At 47.0% G+C, this 19,822-nt stretch overlaps 2 protein-coding genes across 7 annotated transcripts in view; one reads left to right on the forward strand and one right to left on the reverse strand.

Annotated features, from left to right (window-relative positions):
- Positions 1-1,649: 1,649 nt before the first annotated feature.
- LOC119112010 (long-chain specific acyl-CoA dehydrogenase, mitochondrial) lies at positions 1,650-19,758 on the reverse strand. 6 transcript variants are annotated; one of them, XM_037235939.1, is made up of 7 exons: positions 19,527-19,758; positions 6,616-6,762; positions 5,815-5,952; positions 5,252-5,416; positions 4,594-5,041; positions 4,108-4,341; positions 1,650-2,468 (listed from the first exon to the last, which is right to left on the reverse strand). In XM_037235939.1, the coding sequence occupies exons 1-7, from the start codon at positions 19,664-19,666 to the stop codon at positions 2,394-2,396; spliced, it is 1,347 nt and encodes a 448-aa protein (XP_037091834.1). In that variant the 5' UTR covers positions 19,667-19,758; the 3' UTR covers positions 1,650-2,393. The 6 variants fall into 6 exon arrangements, with proteins under 6 accessions (XP_037091834.1, XP_037091840.1, XP_037091839.1 ...); XM_037235945.1 differs by lacking the exon at positions 19,527-19,758 and adding an exon at positions 14,955-15,029 and having other exon boundaries at positions 2,333-2,468; XM_037235944.1 differs by lacking the exon at positions 19,527-19,758 and adding an exon at positions 9,509-9,645 and having other exon boundaries at positions 2,333-2,468.
- LOC119112011 (zinc finger A20 and AN1 domain-containing stress-associated protein 6) overlaps positions 9,386-19,822 on the forward strand; it is a 33,566-nt gene continuing 23,129 nt past the window's right edge. Inside the window, exon 1 of the mRNA XM_037235947.1 lies at positions 9,386-9,446. The gene's annotated coding sequence lies outside the window, so the exon portion shown is untranslated. The remainder of the gene's footprint in view (positions 9,447-19,822) is intronic.

Consider the following 19,822-nt stretch of genomic DNA (forward strand, 5'->3'; position numbering starts at 1 on the left):
AATGAACGTTTGAGTACCAGCAAACCAAACTTACACCCTCTTACAGCCCACACGACAAGCCAACAAATCAATATCACAATGATGCGCAAACAACTGCAACCGTTAACTTTCTGCTGTCTGCTGGAACATTTTGATAACTGCACATTTTCGTATGTCACTAATTAATCATGTTTTTCATAAAAAGTGAACTTATTATCTGTTAAAAAATTGGCATTGATATCCTTGTTGATGCATGCTCCATACTTTACCAACGGTCATTTAAAATCAACTTGGAACATTTTATCCATCAGGTGGCGGTTGTATGGAAAGAGGGAAGGGGCTTGTCCATAGATGACGTCACTATTTATAATAGATGACGCCAGTATCGAACACGATTTTCTTGGCCCAGATCGGAAAAGTTCCTCTTGACTGACAAATACCAATATCGGTACAGTGTAACAGGCCTGAAAATTCATTAGTGCCGAGGAAAAACTTTGTCTCAGTTGATTCCAAGAGATAAACCCCCTCGATGACACACCCTAATGTGCATGGTCCTCAGCTTCTGAACTCATAACATTGGTTTTATGGTTTCTAAGCAACCGCATTTCGCAGGGGTGTAGTCTCGGAAATTAAGTGGGGAGATCTGAGCAAGGAAAATGGATAACTCAGATTGTAGCCAACCAACCAGGGTGTTCAAGTCTTGAAGGACGGGGGGGGAGGGGGTGTCAGGTGTGGCTGCAAAACATTTCACTGTATTACAGTCCTGAAACCGAACGCCGTCGGCATCCTGTCATGACAAGAAACGCGTCCATATTTCGTCTGGCACCTCCGGCTCAGTCAAGAGCCTAACAGATGGTACCTTTTTGAAACGTTACGTTAAACAGTGTGACCAGGGGAAATGGCTCGCCTAGCGCAATCGGTGCAAGGCCGTATGGGAGGAGTGTTTAGATATGGTTGAATATTCGTGACGTAATTTATAGACGATCCATGATGTGCATAATGGGTGTAAAATCATTTACCAATAAGAATGCAACGCTTGCTGATTAAAAAGACAACCCTAGCCATTTACTGTCGTGGCTAGGGTATTCGCTCATACCTGCAGGTTGTACTGAAGACTTCTCGGGCAAACCCGGCCGGATCCAGAACGCCGCCCTATCGTTGGAGCAGATCATCTTATTGCGGACAATATTGCGGACATGGCCAAACTATCCCGGACTGGCAGCCTGATCCCGCGTTTGGCGGCAGAACACCAACAGCGGAGGTCGGCCGGTCAACGCACCCCTGCTTCAATCGGCAGCCTGACATGAGTAATCACAGCGGCGGCTAGTCGGTCCCATGCTCCGCACAGGCTTCAGATCGACGCGATGGTAAGCATTGCTGGAAGGGTTGCAATCAGCAGCGTGGCTCTCTTAGCGATAGTTTTGATAAATTTGTTTGGAATATTTAGATTATTACAGATTGATACATACAGATTGATCGGTTACAAAACATGGTGTGTTTCGGACCAGCTGCGCCCCGTCCATCGACTGATACTGAGACCCCGTGGATGTGTTCCAAAGAACCTCGTCCAGCATAGATCCTTGTTCCGTCAACCGCACGGCTATAGGCAAATTACCGTTTCCACCAGCATGATGCCGTATAGGTATTGATGTGCTGGCCTGAGAGATTCGTACTTTTGCTTGCATGTATTACGTGCTATTGTAGTTACACGATTCCTCGCACCCTACAAAATTGTCTTTGGAAATATGTACGGTCTGTTTCTACAACACTTCGATGATCACATTCATATCTTACGCATCACAAAGCTCAGCACCTCACTTCTTCATGCCTTAATCCGCAGACATACATTTGAATACTCTATGCTAGCACTATCCACTTGGTCTGGAAGACCACTGGGCATACATGCAGCACTCACGTGCGGCCCATCGATCATCTAAAACACTCAGCATCGACACTAGGATAGCACAACGTCATGACACGATTAGTGTCCGAAGCTCACCAGCGATATAACTGACTATTAGCATTGCGTCGATTAGTCTCTCATTTGATCTATGTCCCCGCACCATAGTTAAAACAGCCGTAAAATACCTCCAAATACCAACATAATATCTCGTATCGTTCGCTGGATGGAAACATTATACGATACAACAACGGTCTGGAAAGAGCGGACCAGTTTTGAAGCGGCTGATGCGACATGGGTCGACGTCACATCACCGCATGTGAAAAGAATGACACATGACGATAGGACGCAAATCACCCGCGGCCGCGGATTACAGGCTGACGGCTCCAGTTGAATAACCAGCATTTTCTCCGACAGCATTTTCAGTTTGGAAATTTCGACATGCAGTCAGTTGCCTAGATGACACATTGCAATGTTCGAATATTGCACAAAAACACGACACCAGTGGATTCGCTCACTTCTTGGACACTATGGGACGGGCTATCAGTTCACGCATGATCTCGTTGCTTCCACCGTAGATGGTCTGAACCTGGAACAAACAGCCATAGCGTCATATGTCATATGTCATTGTCACAACGTCGATGGTAAACTCACTAAACGTGGGGATGTTTCCCAACCGGCGTTCTTTGGACAAACGGGCGATTAACTGAATTCACCGACATATTTTGAGTCTTTACAGCATCAAAACGTTTGGTAACGGACTTGAAATTGTGTTAATAATCTGTAGAGGACAGAACCTTTCATGCACGAAGTAAAGCAAGGAAAAATCCTATGAACATTGTTTATGGCAGGGTTCAAGATGGTGACGATGACCAAACAGCACGATTACGAGCTGATCGCTGTGCATACGGAAAAACGTGGTGATAAACCGCCATCGTCTTTAAGAAACCACCTTATGGTCATTTGAGTTGTGAAAAGCATTAAATATTAAGAGGCGCAATGCGTTGATACAGTGGTGTAATAATGTAGTAACAAGTGGCAGAGTTTACGCGGATGACACACTGGCGCTACCAGTGACTTATATCCAGAGCCAGGCCCTCCGAGTTCCATTTCGACCGATGGAAATCAAGCGAAGTCGTCAGCGGGCTGCCTGACAGGGCACTAGCCACTGAGTCATATTATTGGAGATTCGTCCTCAAGGCGTAAGTACGCAAATGACAGTCCAGAGTCCAGAACTTGTGATACCTATGAACTCTATGACAAACCATATAGGTCGAACATGGTCTTTTCAAGTAGCGGAACAATGCCTCTACAACCCCGAGGGATTTCTAGTCCGAGTGATGCTATTTAGTTTGGACATGCAACCATTGTCATGGATCACCCGTATCACAGGCGTGCGGACAGCCGCACTACCTAGGAGACTGAGCCAGAATTTCAGCGGCGCTTATCGCTTTGACAGAAATTCGCCTTTTAGACTACAATAATAATTATGTAAATTATGGCTAGATGACGGGCCTCACAGGGTACGGACACATGGCAGCTGCATAGCTGGTAGCTGGTTTGAACTATTGCTGGCCCATAATGTTACGTCCGAAAGCAACCCGCAATGTGACAAATCTTTCAACATATTTTTTGGTGAGGCTTAAGCGTTAATGCCATCAACATCTTTTCCACTGTCTGCCAAGTAAAACAAAAAACTGTGAGATTCATCACAGCCCAACGAAAGATATAATTGACATCTCGGGCCAACATCGCAATCAAGGACTGTTTACCGGCATTGCGAATCGGGGATTATGGCATCGGGATATCCAGAACTTTTCATGCGGTTTATGACCCACATCATCGATTATGGTCTTGCCACCAGAGCACTCTTGACGCAGACTGAACTCTGTCCCTCTTCAGACTCCTCAACGGCAAGCCGACCCACCAAATAAACAGTGCTTCTTCATATTGAATGAAGAGGATGCGTTGCACCGACGTTGCCAAAACGTCGGTGCAAGACAGGGGTCAACTTAGCAACAGAATAACATTATGTGCACCTTATAACCTGCAAACTCCCGTGTCTGGTACCCAGCAATCTACCATCCTCGGTATCTCCTTCCCGAATGCTGCAAATTCGGCTGACTTAGCTGAATCACCCCTATGCACTCAACACTCATTGGCATTCACCACTTCTGGTCGCTTAACGCTGGGACCCCATCGCCACCCGCTATCTCCCACATTCCTACCTTAGCGTCGACGTAGGCCCGGCAGATAGGGTACTCCCACATGTAGCCCCAGCCGCCGTGCAGCTGGACACATTCGTACACGATTCGGTTCAGCATGTCGGTCGTCCAATACTTGCTCATGGAAGCCATGGAACCGTCCAGCTTGCCCCGCGCATGCAGCCCGATGCACTGGTCGGTGAAGGCGCGACACACAGCCAGCTCCGTTTTCATCGCCGCCAGACGGTGCTGGATCGTCTGGCGAAGGAAGGACATCATCGTGCCATCAGCCGCGACGGCCCGGGGTCCTGTTTAGCCCAGCCTCTCACATGCGCAACGAGTCAGCGGCCGCCGGCGGCTACATCACAGAGACGGAACATGTCTGACCAGAGACCATAGCACTCTTCGCTCATGTAACGGACGTCATAAGCACACCCTTGTAACTTCCCCTCCCCCTCCCCAGTCTTATTCCACACATCGCCGCCTTCCCCACGGACGTTCCGGGCGCACCTGTAGGTTACTGAGCGTCTTGCCAAACGCCTTTCTGTTGATCAGGTACTCGCGCGTCTCCTCGAACGCCCACTCGCTGCCGGCCATTGACATGAGGCCGAGAAGTAGCCGCTCCTGCGGCAGCTCCTGCATGAGCTGATAGAAACCACCGTTTTCGGGACCGAGCAAAGCCGAGCGCGGCACGCGCACGTCCTCGAAGAACAGCTCGGCCGTGTCCTGCGCCTTCATGCCCATCTTGTGCAGCTTGCGGCCCTTGCGGAAGCCAGGCGTGCCGGCCTCCACCAGGAGGAGACTGATGCCGTGCGCCGGAGACTTGGCCGTCGGGTTCGTGATGGCCACCACAATCACCACGTCGCACATGAAGCCGTTGGTGATGAACACTTTGCTGCCGTTCAGGATGAAGTCGTCGCCGTCCTTGACCGCCGTTGTGCGGATACCCTGCAGGTCGCTGTGGGAGATATCAGGACGGATCAGGCAGCGTCATGTGCCGAGCGCGCTGAAGGTGTCCGATGCAGCAAACGATCTTTAACATGAACAAAGCATACCAAGACCGAGGTATACGGTTGAAAACGCCCTCGTCTACATCGACGAACCGCTGCAGTACGTTGTCGGTTGGCCACTAATCTCCTTGGTGCAACCCGACTCCGTGGTGACCTACCTGCCGGCACCCGGCTCGGTCATGGCGATGGCTCCTATTTTGGAACCGTCCGTGAGACTCGGAATGAAGCGTTCTATTTGCTCCTGCGTGCCATAGTGGGAGATGTACGGCATCACGATGTCGCTGTGGATGCCGAATCCGGGGCCAGAGCAATTGCTGTAGGACCTGCAAGTACACTGGTCAGCTGCATGGAGAGATGACAGAGCGAAATCGAATGATCAGGGCGGAAGCGCACGGCATGGATTCGGTCTGTTCCACGGACGCGTGAGCGTGCACTAAACGACCAGGGACGCATTCCTGGTGGCAAGTGAGCTGCGTGAATCTTACAGATATCCAAAACCTGACAAGCATCACAGCCCATCCGTTAAGTCAAGCAAAACGCAACAATGCTCACTGACAATAGGTCACGAACCTTCCTTCGCAGCCAGTCTCGGGTCTTCAAGGCTGGTCAAGTACTAACCAATCATGGTGAATGGCTATTTATATTCCAAAGCGCAGAAGCATCATGAGTTTGCTAACGTGGCTGTCAAGTGTGGTCACAGAAACCTATCGCTAGGACTCACTGCTCTTCCAGCACGATGGCGGCGTCGAGCCAGTTGCCGCCGATGCCGCCCTGCTCTGCGGGCGTGTTGACGCCGAGCAGGCCCTGCTCGCCAGCCTTGAGCCACACCTCGCGGCTCACCTGGCCGCCATTCTCCCACCTGGTGACGCACCGCAGACAGGCATGCAGTCAGATGGGATGGCGCCGAAATAGGGTAATACCACGAGCAGAAACGTCGGGCATACGACGTGTAAACTCCTAGTTTCTGATGGAGCTTTCAATCAACGGAGGATCCCATGCTTTGTTTTTCCTTGCTTTTTTGAGCTTTGAATTAATGGAGTGAGACGTATGGGGGTTGGGGGTACTTACCTGATGTATGTCCTTGTCCCTTCGATCTGCAACCAAATCATCACGATGCAAAATAACCAAAACCTGTAAATCCCCATGCTATTTTCACAAATCGGGTTCCCTCTGAAAACGCTGATGCACAAAAATTGGGCTTTCAGAATATTGCACAGTGCGCAGCCTGACACCACGGTCCACACAGGCACAAGGCAGTGGCTATTGACCAGGCTCCATTCTAACCGGGATTGTGGTTAGAATGAACAGTGGCTCCCAGCAAAAAGATGAAAATTGTCATGAGTCTGATGATACAGTATCTTCCTGTGTCAGAGCGATTTGATTCATGAAACACGACACCTCACTGATGCCCAGCATCACAAATAAGTATGTGCATTCTGCAAGCATCATGGCATGTAAGCAACATTAAATGGACATTAATGGCACTGACAGGAAAGCAAACAGACTTGCAATATACCCTTACTGAGCATGGTGAGGCTTGACTTCTGTCTCGAAGAACTTGCGGACAGATTCACGGAAGATGTCGTGATCGGACGTGAACAGGACCCGGGAGCCGATGTCCGTCAGTTTGGGCATCTGGGCCGGTGGAGGCCGGTATTCAGACTCCAAGCTGCAGCAAAGCCAGGCCCCAAGTTGAAACACTCAGGCTCAGGGAACAGCAGCGTCTTAGAATATGTCTGTTCTTCATGTTTGTTATTCAGATGAGACATCACATTCCTGCTATACCAATTCAGGCAAGGAATGATTTTTTTTTTTGCGATTCAGATGACTTGCCTGCCAGCCACATTTATGGATGCAGGAAGTTGTCCTAAAGTAAGGGGGCAGTGCCCATTTTTAGTTATTCCTGTCCAGTCAATGCCTATATGGACGATGTAAAATTTTCAGCAAGTTGGGCAAACTTCATTACCCAACAGTGGCTTATGTTTAAGTTAAACATGTATAATTTTGCCCTGTTCGTGGTATAACATTGGCATAGTGTTGTCTCCATCTACAGGGATTGTTCCAAATTTGTATGGGGCTTTTAACCGAAATAGCCATCTTGAATACTATTTGGCGCGATTCGCAGCCCCACCATTGTTAAGACCTAAACCAGCTAATTTCCGAGCTAAATGCCCATAACTTTGTGCAGACTATTTTGTGCAGAGTATTGCAAGGTTACCCAGGCATCCATGATGCCATAATAGCATCATTCAAATCATGTCATTCCTCCTGCCATGTAGCATTCAAGGCAAGAACAATATATTGTTGTGTGTTCATATCTGGCATCAACTGGCTCTCACTCTCAAATGATGTTGTGCAAGCTACGCAAGATTCTAACACAAATTATGTTTTGTGCTAAATGATGCAAGAAGTTACACATTCCTCCTGATTATTACAGCACCAAATGACCACTACAGGTAGTGTGATCAAAAACTCTGATAAACAGAAAAAAACTAAAAGCTCCCAATTATTACAGAGAAAAAGCTATGTAGTTGAATGACTAAGAATGGTGTTGTAACCAAGGGTGTGCATACAAACAAGCACCTCAAATCACCTGACAGCATCTGATAAGGAAGTTGATAAATGTGCTTAAACACCACAAGAAACATCCAGCACAGCCCCATAAGGCCACCTATCTGGATATTGAAGAACTACAAGTGAGTGCTGCCATACAAGCATTACATGACATCATCAAGCAATGACATATTAATGAGCGCATTTACTTAAGAGTTTTTATCTTACAGAGTAGTCTTTTCCATTTAAAGGTACAGCAATAGCTTTAAGTTAGCTTATTTCATTATAAATGATGCTTGTGTTTATATTTTCAAACATAGGACAATACTTTAAAGTGGAACGTATCACAGTGTACCAGGCTGTCCATCAAATGCCACACATTTTTGCCATTTTTTAATACTCATTCCCTGGTTACACACTGATTATGTTTGCAAAAAACCTTCTCCTGCACATGTTTACCACACACATAAGCTGAGCAACAAGTGAACTCATATGCTGGATATGTCATGTTCAATGTAGTGGACATGTTCAGCATGACCCATGTTTTGTTGGTGTTTTTTTTTCAATCTGGGAGGAAAACAAGGACAGACATGCCTGTCATGAGAGGAAGCAGCCTCCCATGTTGTTTTCTTTTTTAATTTGGGAGGAAGGGTTTAAAAAGCTGACCTATGATGCAGACATGCAAGTTTGATGACCCTAGGTCAGTTAAAAAATTATCAAATTTCACGAAGTCCAAAATTCTTGTTCGCAGACAGCTTATAGCTCAGAACCTACCAAACCCATCACGGCCAAACATTCACGATTGGATGCTCATACCTGATTCCCCACTCCAGTTTAAAATTTGGTGACCCTAGGCCAGGTCAAAAGTTGTAAAATTTCACAAAATTCGGAATGATTGTTTGCAGACAGCTTACAGCTCGGAATCTAGCGTGCCGATAGCTGCCAAACCTTACCATTCAGTACGCCATATATCCTATTTCTCTGTTGAAGCTGCAAGTATGGTGACATTTATAATTATGCCTTTTCCTTCATGTTTCTTCCCAAGAAAAGTGCAGATGGCTCAGACTGACTTACGAGGTTGAAGTTCTTGGTAGCAAATGTGTTGTGCTGAAAATTACGTCCTGAATTGGGCGCTGAATTGGGGATGGTGTCGCCACAATTAACACCTCGGCTAAGGAGAAAGCCAAGCTCATAAGGCCAGCCCAATCAAGCTGCACTTTTTCTTGGGAACAAACATGAGGGGAAAGGCGTAATTATAAATGGTACCATACCTGCAGCTTCAACAAAGAATTAGGGTGAATGACATACTGAATGGAAATGTTTGGCAGCTCTCAGCATGGTAGCTTCTGAGCTATAAGTCGTCTGCAAGCAAGAATTTTAGACTGTGAAATTTGATGACTTTTGGCCTGGCCTAGGGCCACCACACTTCAAACTGCAAGGGGGAATTAGGTATAGGGCATCCAGTAGTGAAGGTTTCACAGTGGCAGATCCACGAGGCTCTGCAATCTGAGTTGCCGGCATTTGCATGTATGTATGTTTGCATGTCTTTTTAGACCTTACCAATCTGGGAGGAAAATGAAGATAGGTATATAGGTCGTGGTGCACATTGGTACCTAATGTTAAAAAAGAGCAATGTACATCAATTCTCGTTTTAAAGGCAGAATATATCGTGTGGTGTATTGCGTTACTGGTGCGCGTGCCTGGGCGTGCCTGGGCGCGCCTCTGCGGCCGACCGCCGGAGGCGGCGGCCAACCTGCCGCCGCAGTCAGCGGTCACCGGGTCGCCAGTCTTCTGATACCGGTGGGAGCGTGCGTATATCGCAATCGCACATGATCGGAAAACAGGTACATCTGTGCTCTTACCTTCGAACTTAACCCATTACAATGGCGAACATCCGAGCGCTGCAAACATACAGCAACCGCAACCCCGGCGCCATTGCTACGTTGCGTGCGTCGGTGCGTACGTGGTCAACATGACCGCGTATCAACAACCATACAAATGTATGGGGCCAAAGTAACAGGAATGCAATGAAATATGTTTCTTGCATTTCCAATCAGTCTTCCGTACCGCTTGTAGATCGGTCGGCCTGGGGGGGGGGGGGGCAAATATGACGCCTTATGTTGTGACTATGCATCAATGAGGTAGCAATGGCCCTGGGGGTCGAGGTTGTTGCATGCTTGCGGCGCTTGTGAGCTTGCCATCATAATTATTACAAATTGAAGGTAAGAGCATAAATGTACCTGTTTTGTGATTATTTACAGTGTGTTCTGCCTTAAACATGATGAATGATGTACAAAAATGTACAATGACGTACAACGCTCTTTTTTAATGTTAGGCACCAATATATACCTATGCTGGCATATAGCTTGTCATGAGAGAAAGCAACCAATCAATATTCATTGTTTCACAGCATTACAACAAAACTTAGGTATTATCTCCAACCACATAACACACAGATGAGCTCAGCACATGGTAACCAGTTGGACCAACCCTATCCACCTCATTGTACTTTGGTCCCACTCCATTAAACCCAACTCTCCTTCCATATGTAACACAACATAGGAATACATTTTATGGATTTTGGGTGGTTCTAGCAATCACAATATTTGTATTTTGATTGCTGCTTTTGCTGTTAATATTTTCCTATGACTGCCCTTGGTTCCAACAAGCTGCAAAAAAAGCACACAGCATGGTCCAGCCACAGGCTGAAACCTGATTGTTTTTGATACCTGAAAATTATGTGATGTCTACTTGGAGCGTATCCCACTTTCTTCTCTAAGCTGGGAGGGGGGGGGGGGCGAGGGTTCAAATCAAGGGGGGGGGGGGGGGCTGTGGCAGGATTCTTCAAGTACTTCACCTTTTTTAGAAGAACAAAAATCTCCAACGCGAGTGTTTTCTGCGCTGAACGAAACGGGCACAACCAGCTCGCGTTAGCAGAATTGCCCAACTTTGAAATCTTACAACCCAAACAACATCTTTAGCACCATAAATAATGAGCAGGCAGTTGGCATTATTCATTTTGTCGTTTCGACCATTGCTACTCACAATGCTCGCATGATTGTCTATCATCTTTAAGAAATCGCCATTCGACAATATTATAATTTCAGCAAGGAACCAGTTATGTGATGTTTAACACGCAGGCAGCAGACCATTTATAACATGTACTAAAAGGGCAATATAAACACCAAATCACGGATATACGGGAAACCAAGAAAAGTATCCCAGTTCTGCACATTCGTGTCTCGAATGGTCTGTTGGTGCGCTGAGCCTTCAAACGTAACATGGTTTGATCATTTTTATCAAATATTTGATAGCTTATGGCCCATCGCGCGCAGACCAGAAAGGCGCCTACACTCCTACCTTAGCATTGCACTTCTTTCTACTTCTTACCTTATTATTGCACTCCTAATTTAATTCCAGTTCTGAAGCTTTAATTGATATTTCCAAGCAGACAACACAGAGAAAGAGCCAACAATGTCGGTTAAACTGGAGCATTTCCAGCAATCTTAAAAAACGGACCGAGCCACGGGAACCCAACACCGAAGCCGAGCCAACGTTTTCAGTACGGTACATAAACGTCTATTAGCGCAGTGCACCTCATACACGAGTCCCGATAATGCGACTCGGACTTACTACAACCAAACACATCGTGACGGCAGTGTCCCTTAAGCTGCAATACTTGGGTTTAATTAATATGGTTACTCCGTTGCCGTGAGGTGCTGCCATCATGTCGTGCGCAGGGACTGTCGTAGCACCCTCTTAAAGTAGTGCACCTCACACACGAGTCCAGATAATGCGATTCACACTTATTGGAACTAAACACATCGTGCTGACAATGTCGGTGGAACTGCAAGACTTCGGTCCGATGAATAAGATTTATGCATTGCCGTGAGATGTTGCCATCATGTGCGGACGGACTGCAGTAGCGCCCCCTTCAAGTAGTACACCTCTTGTATAATTCCAATTGGCAAGACCTAAAAACCGCTCTGACGTCCAAAGACATGCTCTTCCGAGATAATATGCCAATAGCAATCCTAAGGAAACGGACCAAGCCCCGGAAATCGAAGACTGGAGCAAAGCCATCGGTTTCGGTACGGCACACGTACGTCTATTAGCGTATATGTGCCGTACCGAAACATCCAAACCGTACCAAACTCACATCCAGACATGCTCTACCGAGAGAATATGCTAACAACAATGCCAAAGTAGTAAGCCAAGCCCCGGAAACCGAAGACCGAAGTAAATCCCACGTTTTCAGTACGGTATATATGCTTTAATTGGCGCAGTGCACCTCACGCACGGGCCCGGATAATGCAATTCACACTTGCTAGAAATAAATGCGTCGTGCCGACAATGCAGGTTCAGTTAGAACACTTCGGTTCGATGAATAAGACCCATGCATTGTCGTGAGCTGTTGGCATCATGCGCGGACAGACTGCAATAGCACCCTCTTAAAGTAGTGCACCTCGTGTATAATTCTGATTGGCGAGACCTAAAAACACTCTGATGTGCAAAGACATACCCTGCCGAGATAATATGCCGACATGAACCCGAAGTAAAGGCAACGCTTTCGGTACGGTACATATACGTTTATTCGTACAGGGCACCTGAAACAAGGGTCCTTATAATGCGATTCACAGTAAGTAGAAATAAACACATTGTGCCGACAATGTCGGTTGAGCTGCAATACTTTGGTTCAATGAATAAGACTCATGCACTGTCGTAAGATGTCACCATCATGTGCGGACGGACTGTAGTAGCACCTTCTTAAAGCAGTGCACCTCTTGTATAATTCCAAATGGCGACACCTAAAAACAGTTTTGACATCCAAAAACATACTCTACCGAGATAATGTGCCAACAGCAATTCTAAGCGGCGGAACAAGCCCCGGAAACCTAAGACCGAAGCGAGGCCAATGTTTTCAGTACGGTACATACATGTTTAAAGCGCAGCGCACCTATACACGAGAGAGCTATCTCGGTATAAGATATTATTGGATGCCAGAGGCGTTTTCAGGTCTCGCCAGCTAGAATAATGCACGACGTACACTTTAAGGGGCTGCTTCTATGGTCAGACCGCGCAACATGATGGTGATATCTCACTGCAATGCATGAGTCTTGTTCATTGAACCGAAGTACGACATTGTCGGTGCGACGTGTTTACTTCTAGTAAGTGTGAATCGAACTATAAGGACTGGTGTTTCAAGTGCCCCGCGCCAATAAACGTATATGTGCCGCACCGAAAACGTTGGCTTTGCTTCGGTCTTCGGTTTGCGGGGCTTGGCCTATTTCCTTGGGACTGCTGTCGGCATATTATCTCGGTAGAGCATGTATTTTGATGTCAGAGCGGTTTTTAGGTCTCGTCATTTCGAATTATACAAGACGTGCACTACTTTAAGAGGGTGCTACTGCAGTCCGTCCGCACATGCCAACATGTCACGACAATGCATGGGTCTTTGTCATTGAGTCGAAGTGTTGTAACTGAACCGACATCGTCGGCACGACGTATTTATTTCTAGCAAGTGTGAATTGCATTATCCGGACCCTTGTATGAGGTGCACTGCGCAAATTAAAGCATATGTACCGTACTGAAAACGTGGGATTTACTTCGGTCTTCGGTTTCCGGGGCTTGGCTTGTTACTTTGGCATTGATGTTAGCATATTCTCTCGGTAAAGCATGTCTTTGGATGTGAGTTTGGTACGGTTTGGATGTTTCGGTACGGCACATATACGCTAATAGACGTATATGTGCCGTACCGAAAACGCTGGCTGCGCTTCAGTCTTCGGTTTCCGGGGCTTCGTCCGTTTCCTTAGGATTGCTATTGGCATATTATCTCGGCAGAGCATGTCATTGGATGTCAGAGCGGCTTTTAGGTCTCGCCAATTGGAATTATACAAGAGGTGCACTACTTGAAAATGGTGCTACTGCAGTCCGTCCGCACATGATGGCAACATCTCACGGCAATGCACGAATCTTATTCATCGGACCGAAGTCTTGCAGTTCCACCGACATGGTCAGCACGATGTGTATAGTTCCAATAAGTGTGAAGCGCATTATCCGGATTCGTGTGTGAGGTGCACTACGCTAATAGACGTATATGTACCGTACCGAAAACGCTGGCCTTGCTTCAACCATAGTTTCCCGGGGCTTGGTCCGTTTCCTTAGGATTGCTGTTGGCATATTATCTCGGCAGAGTATGTCTCTGGATGTCAGTGCGATTTCAGGCCTCGCTCGTTGGAATTGTACAAGAGGTGCACTACTTTAAGAGGGTGCTACGACAGTCCCTCTGCACGACATGATTGCAGCATCTCACGGCAATGCATGAGTCTTATTCATCGGACCGAAGTATTGCAGTTCCATCGACATTGTCAGCACGACGTGTTCAGTTCTAAAGGTGTGAATTGCATTATCCGGACTCGTGTATGAGGTGCACTGCGCTAATAGACGTTAATGTGCCGTACCGAAAACGTTGGCTTGGCCTCGGTGTTGGGTTCCCGTGGCTTGGTCCGTTTTTTAAGATTGCTGGAAATGCTCCAGTTTAACCGACATCGTTGGCTCTTTCTCTGTGTTGTCTGCTTGGAAATATCAATTAAAGCTTCAGAACTGGAATTAAATTAGGAGCGCAATAATAAGGTAAGAAGTAGAAAGAAGTGCAATGCTAAGGTAGGAGTGTACGCGCCTTTCTGGTCTGCGCGTGATAGGCCTATAAGCTATCAAATATTTGATAAAAATGATCAAAATTATGTTACGTGCGAAGATTCAGCGCACCAACAGATAATTCGAAACACGAATGTGCAGAACTGGTATGCTATTCTTGGTTTCTCGTATGTCCGTGATTTGGTGCTTACGTTGCCCTTTTAGTACATGTTATAAACGGTCTGCTGCCTGCGTGTCAAAAATCACAATACTGGTTTCTTGCCGAAATTACAATGGTGTCAGGTGGCAATTTCTTGAGGATGACAGGCGCTCATGCGAGCATTGTGAGTAGCAATGGTCGAAACGACAAAATAAATAATGCTACTTGCCCGCTCATTATTTGTGGTGCTAAGGATGTCGTTTGGGTTATATTATTCCCAAGTTGGGCAATTCTGCTAACGCGAGCTGGTTGTGCCCGTTTCGTACCGCGCAGAAAACACTCGCGGTGGATTTTTCCTCTTCTAAAAAAGGTGAAGTACTTGAAGAATCCCGGTGTAACCCTCTCCCACCAATTAATAGGACACTAGACATCTGCACATCTATCACCTGTCATACCAAATGAACCTGTTATACAGAACACACCCCTGTAAAAGCTGTACAGATTTTCCTCACCTCAAAACAGCATCATTTTCATAGAACTTGGCCAGCTGGGAGTATTCTTCAAGTACTTCACCTTTTTTAGAAGAAGAAAAATCTCCACCGCGAGCGTTTTACGCGTAGTGCGGCACGGGCTCAACCAGCTCGCGTTAGCAGGATTGCCCGACTTTGAAATCATATAATCCAAACAACATCTTTAGCACCAAAAATAATCAGCAGGCAATTCACATTATTCACTACGTCGTTTCGACCACTGCTACTCACAATGCTCGCATGATTGCCTATCATCTTCAAGAAATAACCATCTGATAAAATAATGATTTCGGCCACAAACAGGTTACATCATTTTTAACACGCAGACAGCCGACGATTTATAGCATGTACTAAAAGGGCAACATAAGCACCAAATTACGTACATTCGAGCAATCAAGAAAAGCATCCCAGTGCTTCACATTCGTGTCTCGAATTGATATTTCCAAACGGACAGCACAGAGAAAAACCCAACAATGTCGGCGGAACTGAAGCATTTCCAGCAGTCTTAAAAAACGGACCAAGCCACGGGATACAAACACGTAAGCCAAGCCAACGTTTTCCGTACGGTACATTGACGTCTATTAGCGCAGTGCATCTCATACACGAGTCCGGATAATGTGATTCACACTTATTAGGACCAAACACATCGTGACGACATTGTCGCTTAAACTACAACACTTGGGTTCAATTAATATGACTACTCCGTTGCCGTGACATGCTGCCATCATGTCGTGCAGAGGGACTGTCGTAGCACCCTCTTAAAGTAGTGCACCTCTTGCACAATTCCAACGAGCAAGGCTTGAAATCGCTCTGACATCAAGAGACACACTCTGCCGAGATATTATGCCAACAGCCACCCTAAGGAAACGGATCAAGCCCCGAAAAACGAAGACTGAAGCAAGGCCAGCGTTTTCGGTACGGTACATATACGTCTATTAGCGTAGTGCACCTTACACACGAGTCCGGATCATGCGACTCACACTTATTAGGACTAAACACATCTTGCTGACGATGTCGGTGGATATGCAAGACTTCGATCCGATGAATAAGACTCATGCATTGCCGTCAGATGTTGCCATCATTGGCGGACGGACTGCAGTAGCACCCTATTCAAGTAGTACACCTCTTGTATAATTCCAATTGGCGAGACCTAGAAACCGCTCTGACATCCAAGGACGTACTCTGTCGAGATAATATGCCAACAGCCACCCTAAGCAAACCGACCAAGCCCCGGGAAACGACGACTGAACCAAGGCCAGTGTTTTCGGTACGGTACAGATACGTCTGTTAGCGTAGTGCACCTCACACACGGGTCTGGATAATGCGATTCACACTTATTAGAACTAAACACGTCGTGCTGACAATGTCGATGGAAATGCAAGACGTCGGTCCGATGAATAAGACTCATGCATTGCCGTGAGATGCCGCCATCATGTCATGCAGAGGGACTGTCGTAGCACCCTCTTAAAGTAGTGCACCTCTTGTACAATTCCAATGAGCAAGGCCTGAAATCGCTCTGACATCCAGAGACATACTCTGCCGAGATAATGTGCCAACAGCCAACCTAAGAAAACGGACCAAGCCCCCGGAAACGAAGGCTGAAGCAAGGCCAGCGTTTTCGGCACGGTACATATACGTCTGTTAGCGTAGTGCACCTCACACACGAGTCCGGATCATGCGATTCACACTTATTAGGACCAAACACATCTTGCTGACGATGTCGGTGGATATGCAAGACTTCGGTCCGATGAATAAGACTCATGCATTGCCGTCAGATGTTGCCATCATTGGCGGACGGACTGCAGTAGCACCCTCTTCAAGTAGTACACCTCTTGTATAATTCCAATTGGCGAGACCTAGAAACAGCTCTGACATCCAAAGACGTACTCTGCCGGGATAATATGCCAACAGCCACCAGGCCAGCCAGCCAGCCGTCGTGCGGACAATGTCGGTTGAGCTACAACACTTCGGTTCAATGAACAACACCCATGCATTGCCGTGAGATATCACCATCGCGTTGCGCGGACTGGCCGCAGAGGCAGCCTCTTAAAGTTGTGTACTACTGCATTATTCCAGCTGACGAGACCTCAAAACGGCTGCGGCATCCAATAACATTTTCTACCGAGGAAGTACTCTCGTGTATAAGGCACGCTGCGCTTATAAATATATATGTACCGTACCGAAAACGTTGGCCTCGCTTCGGTCTTCGGTTTCCGGGGCTTGGTCCGTTCCCTTAGAATTGCTGTTGACACATTATTTCGGTACAGTGTGTCTTTGGATGACAAAGCGGTTTTTAGGTCTCGCCAACGAATTATGCAAGAGGCGCACTACTTTAGGAAGGTGCTACTACAGTCTGTCCGCACATGATGGTGACATCCCACGACAGTGCATGAGTCTTATTCATTGAATCAAAGTATTGCAGCTCAACCGACATTGTCGGCAAAATGTGTTTATTCCTGCTTAGTGTGAATCGCGTTATAAGGGCTCTTGTTTCAGGTGCCCCGCACGACTAAACGTACATGTACCGTACCTAAACCTTTGCTTCGGTCCTCGGTTCCCGGGGCTTGGCTTCGTTCCTCAGGGTTCGCGTCGGGATGTTATCTCGGCGGGGTGTGTCTTTGCCTATCAGAGTGGTTTTTAGGTCTCGCCAATCGGAATTATACAAGAGGTGTACTACTTTCAGAGGGTGCTACTACAGCCTGTCCGCACATGATGGCAGCATCTCACGGCAATGCATCAGTCTTATTCATCGGACCGAAGTCTCGCAGTTCCACCGTCATTGTCAGCACGATGTGTTTATTTTCCATAAGTGTGAATCGCCTGATCCGGACTCGTGCATGAGGTGCACTGCGCTAATAGACGCATATGTGCCGTACCGAAAACGATGGCCTAGCTTCAGTCTTCGGTTCCAAGGCTTGGTCCGTATCCTTAGGATTTTTATTGGCATATTATCTCGGTAGAGTATGTCTTTGGATGTCAGAGCGGTTTTTAGGTCCCGCCAATTGGAATTATACAAGAGGTGTACTACTTGAAGAGGGTGCTACTGCAGTCCGTCCGCCAATGATGGCAACATCTGACGGCAATGCATGAGTCTTATTCATCGGACCGTGGTCTGGCATATCCACAGACATCGTCAGCAAGATGTGTTTGGTCCTAATAAGTGTGAATCACATGATCCGGACTCGTGTGTAAGGTGCACTACGCTAATAGACGTATATATACCGTACCGAAAACGCTGGCCTTGCTTCAGTCTTCGTTTCCCGGGGCTTGATCCGTTTCCTTAGGGTGGCTGTTGGCATAATATCTCGGCAGAGTATGTCTCTTGATGTCAGAGCGATTTCAAGCCTTGCTCGTTGGAATTGTGCAAGAGGTGCACTACTTTAAGAGGGTGCTACGACAGTCCCTTTGCACGACATGATTGCAGCATCTCACGGCAATGCATGAGTCTTATTCATCGGACCGAAGTCTTGCAGTTCCATCGACATTGTCAGCACGACGTGTTCAGTTCTAAGGGTGTGAATCGCATTATCCGGACTCGTGTGTGAGGTGCACTACGCTAACAGACGTATATGTACCGTACCGAAAACGCTGGCCTTGCTTCAGTCTTCGTTTCCCGAGGCTTGATCCGTTTCCTTAGGGTGGCTGTTGGCATATTATCTCGGCAGAGTATGTCTCTGGATGTCAGAGCGATTTCAAGCCTTGCTCGTTGGCATTGTACAAGAGGTGCACTACTTTGAGAGGGTACTACGACAGTCCCTCTGCACGACATGATGGCAGCATGTCACGGCAACGGAGTAGTCATATTAATTGAACCCAAGTGTTGTAGTTTAAGCGACAATGTCGTCACGATGTGTTTGGTCCTAATAAGTGTGAATCACATTATCCGGACTCGTGTATGAGATGCACTGCGCTAATAGACGTCGATGTACCGTACCGAAATCGTTGGCTTGGCTTCGGTGTTTGGTTCCCGAGGCTTGGTCCGCTTTTTTAGACTGCTGGAAATGCTTCAGTTCCGCTGACATTGTTGAGTTTTTCTCTGTGCTGTCCGTTTGGAAATACCAATTCGAGACACGAATGTGAAGAACTGGGATACTTTCCTTGATTGCTCGAATGTACGTAATTTGGTGCTTATGTTGCCCTTTTAGTACATGCTATAAATCGTCGGCCGTCTGCGTGTTAAAAATGATATAACCTGTTTGTGGCCGAAATTATTATATTATCAAATGGTTATTTCTTGAAGATGATAGGCGATCATGCGAGCATTGTGAGTAGCAGTGGTCGAAACGACGTAGTGAATAATGTGAATTGCCTGCTCATTATTTTTGGGGCTAAAGATGTCGTTTGGATTGTATGATTTCAAAGTCGGGCGATCCTGCTAACGCGAGCTGGTTGAGCCCATGCCGCACTGCACGCTAACTGGGAGGGGTCATGGCGCAGTCTCTATCCTTGAATGCTGATCCACCAGCAACATCAACACTTTAATGTCTTCTTGTAGTTACTAAACTCTCAGCGTTCTCACAGGCCATAGCGAATATCAAACACAGATGCTCTCACCTTGACGTGCCTATCCATTTGGCGCATGAAGCTGGTAAAAAAGGTGCTGAAATGCCATGGCTCCGTAGTAATCCATGAATGGGACCAATGGATGACAATGGCCCACTAATACGGTACCATGGCTTAATCAGGTGCGCCATATTGTAAATTCCGCCTCCAGCGCCCCACTAAATGCGGCACAACTCTGACCAACCACACCCGCACACGACCAGCTCCACGTACTGCCCGCGAACGCTGGAACCAAGGCCGAAAAGAAAGGCAAGATTGTCCGGTGATTCTCGATTCACCTTCTCTAA

This window comes from Pollicipes pollicipes, unplaced genomic scaffold, assembly GCF_011947565.3.
Source record: "Pollicipes pollicipes isolate AB1234 unplaced genomic scaffold, Ppol_2.1 Scaffold_7261;HRSCAF=8764_pilon_pilon_pilon, whole genome shotgun sequence".
NCBI lineage: Eukaryota > Metazoa > Arthropoda > Thecostraca > Pollicipedomorpha > Pollicipedidae > Pollicipes > Pollicipes pollicipes.

Bases quoted from the DNA above. Each gene is read 5' to 3' on its own strand.
- LOC119112010 (XM_037235939.1), bottom strand. From the start codon at position 19,666: ATGGCGCACCTGATTAAGCCATGGTACCGTATTAGTGGGCCATTGTCA. The intron at 5,417-5,814 runs GTGAGTCCTAGC...GTGTACTTGCAG, and splicing joins GCCATCGTGCTGGAAGAGCA to GTCCTACAGCAATTGCTCTG. The intron at 5,042-5,251 runs GTAGGTCACCAC...TATCTCCCACAG, and splicing joins ACCGAGCCGGGTGCCGGCAG to CGACCTGCAGGGTATCCGCA.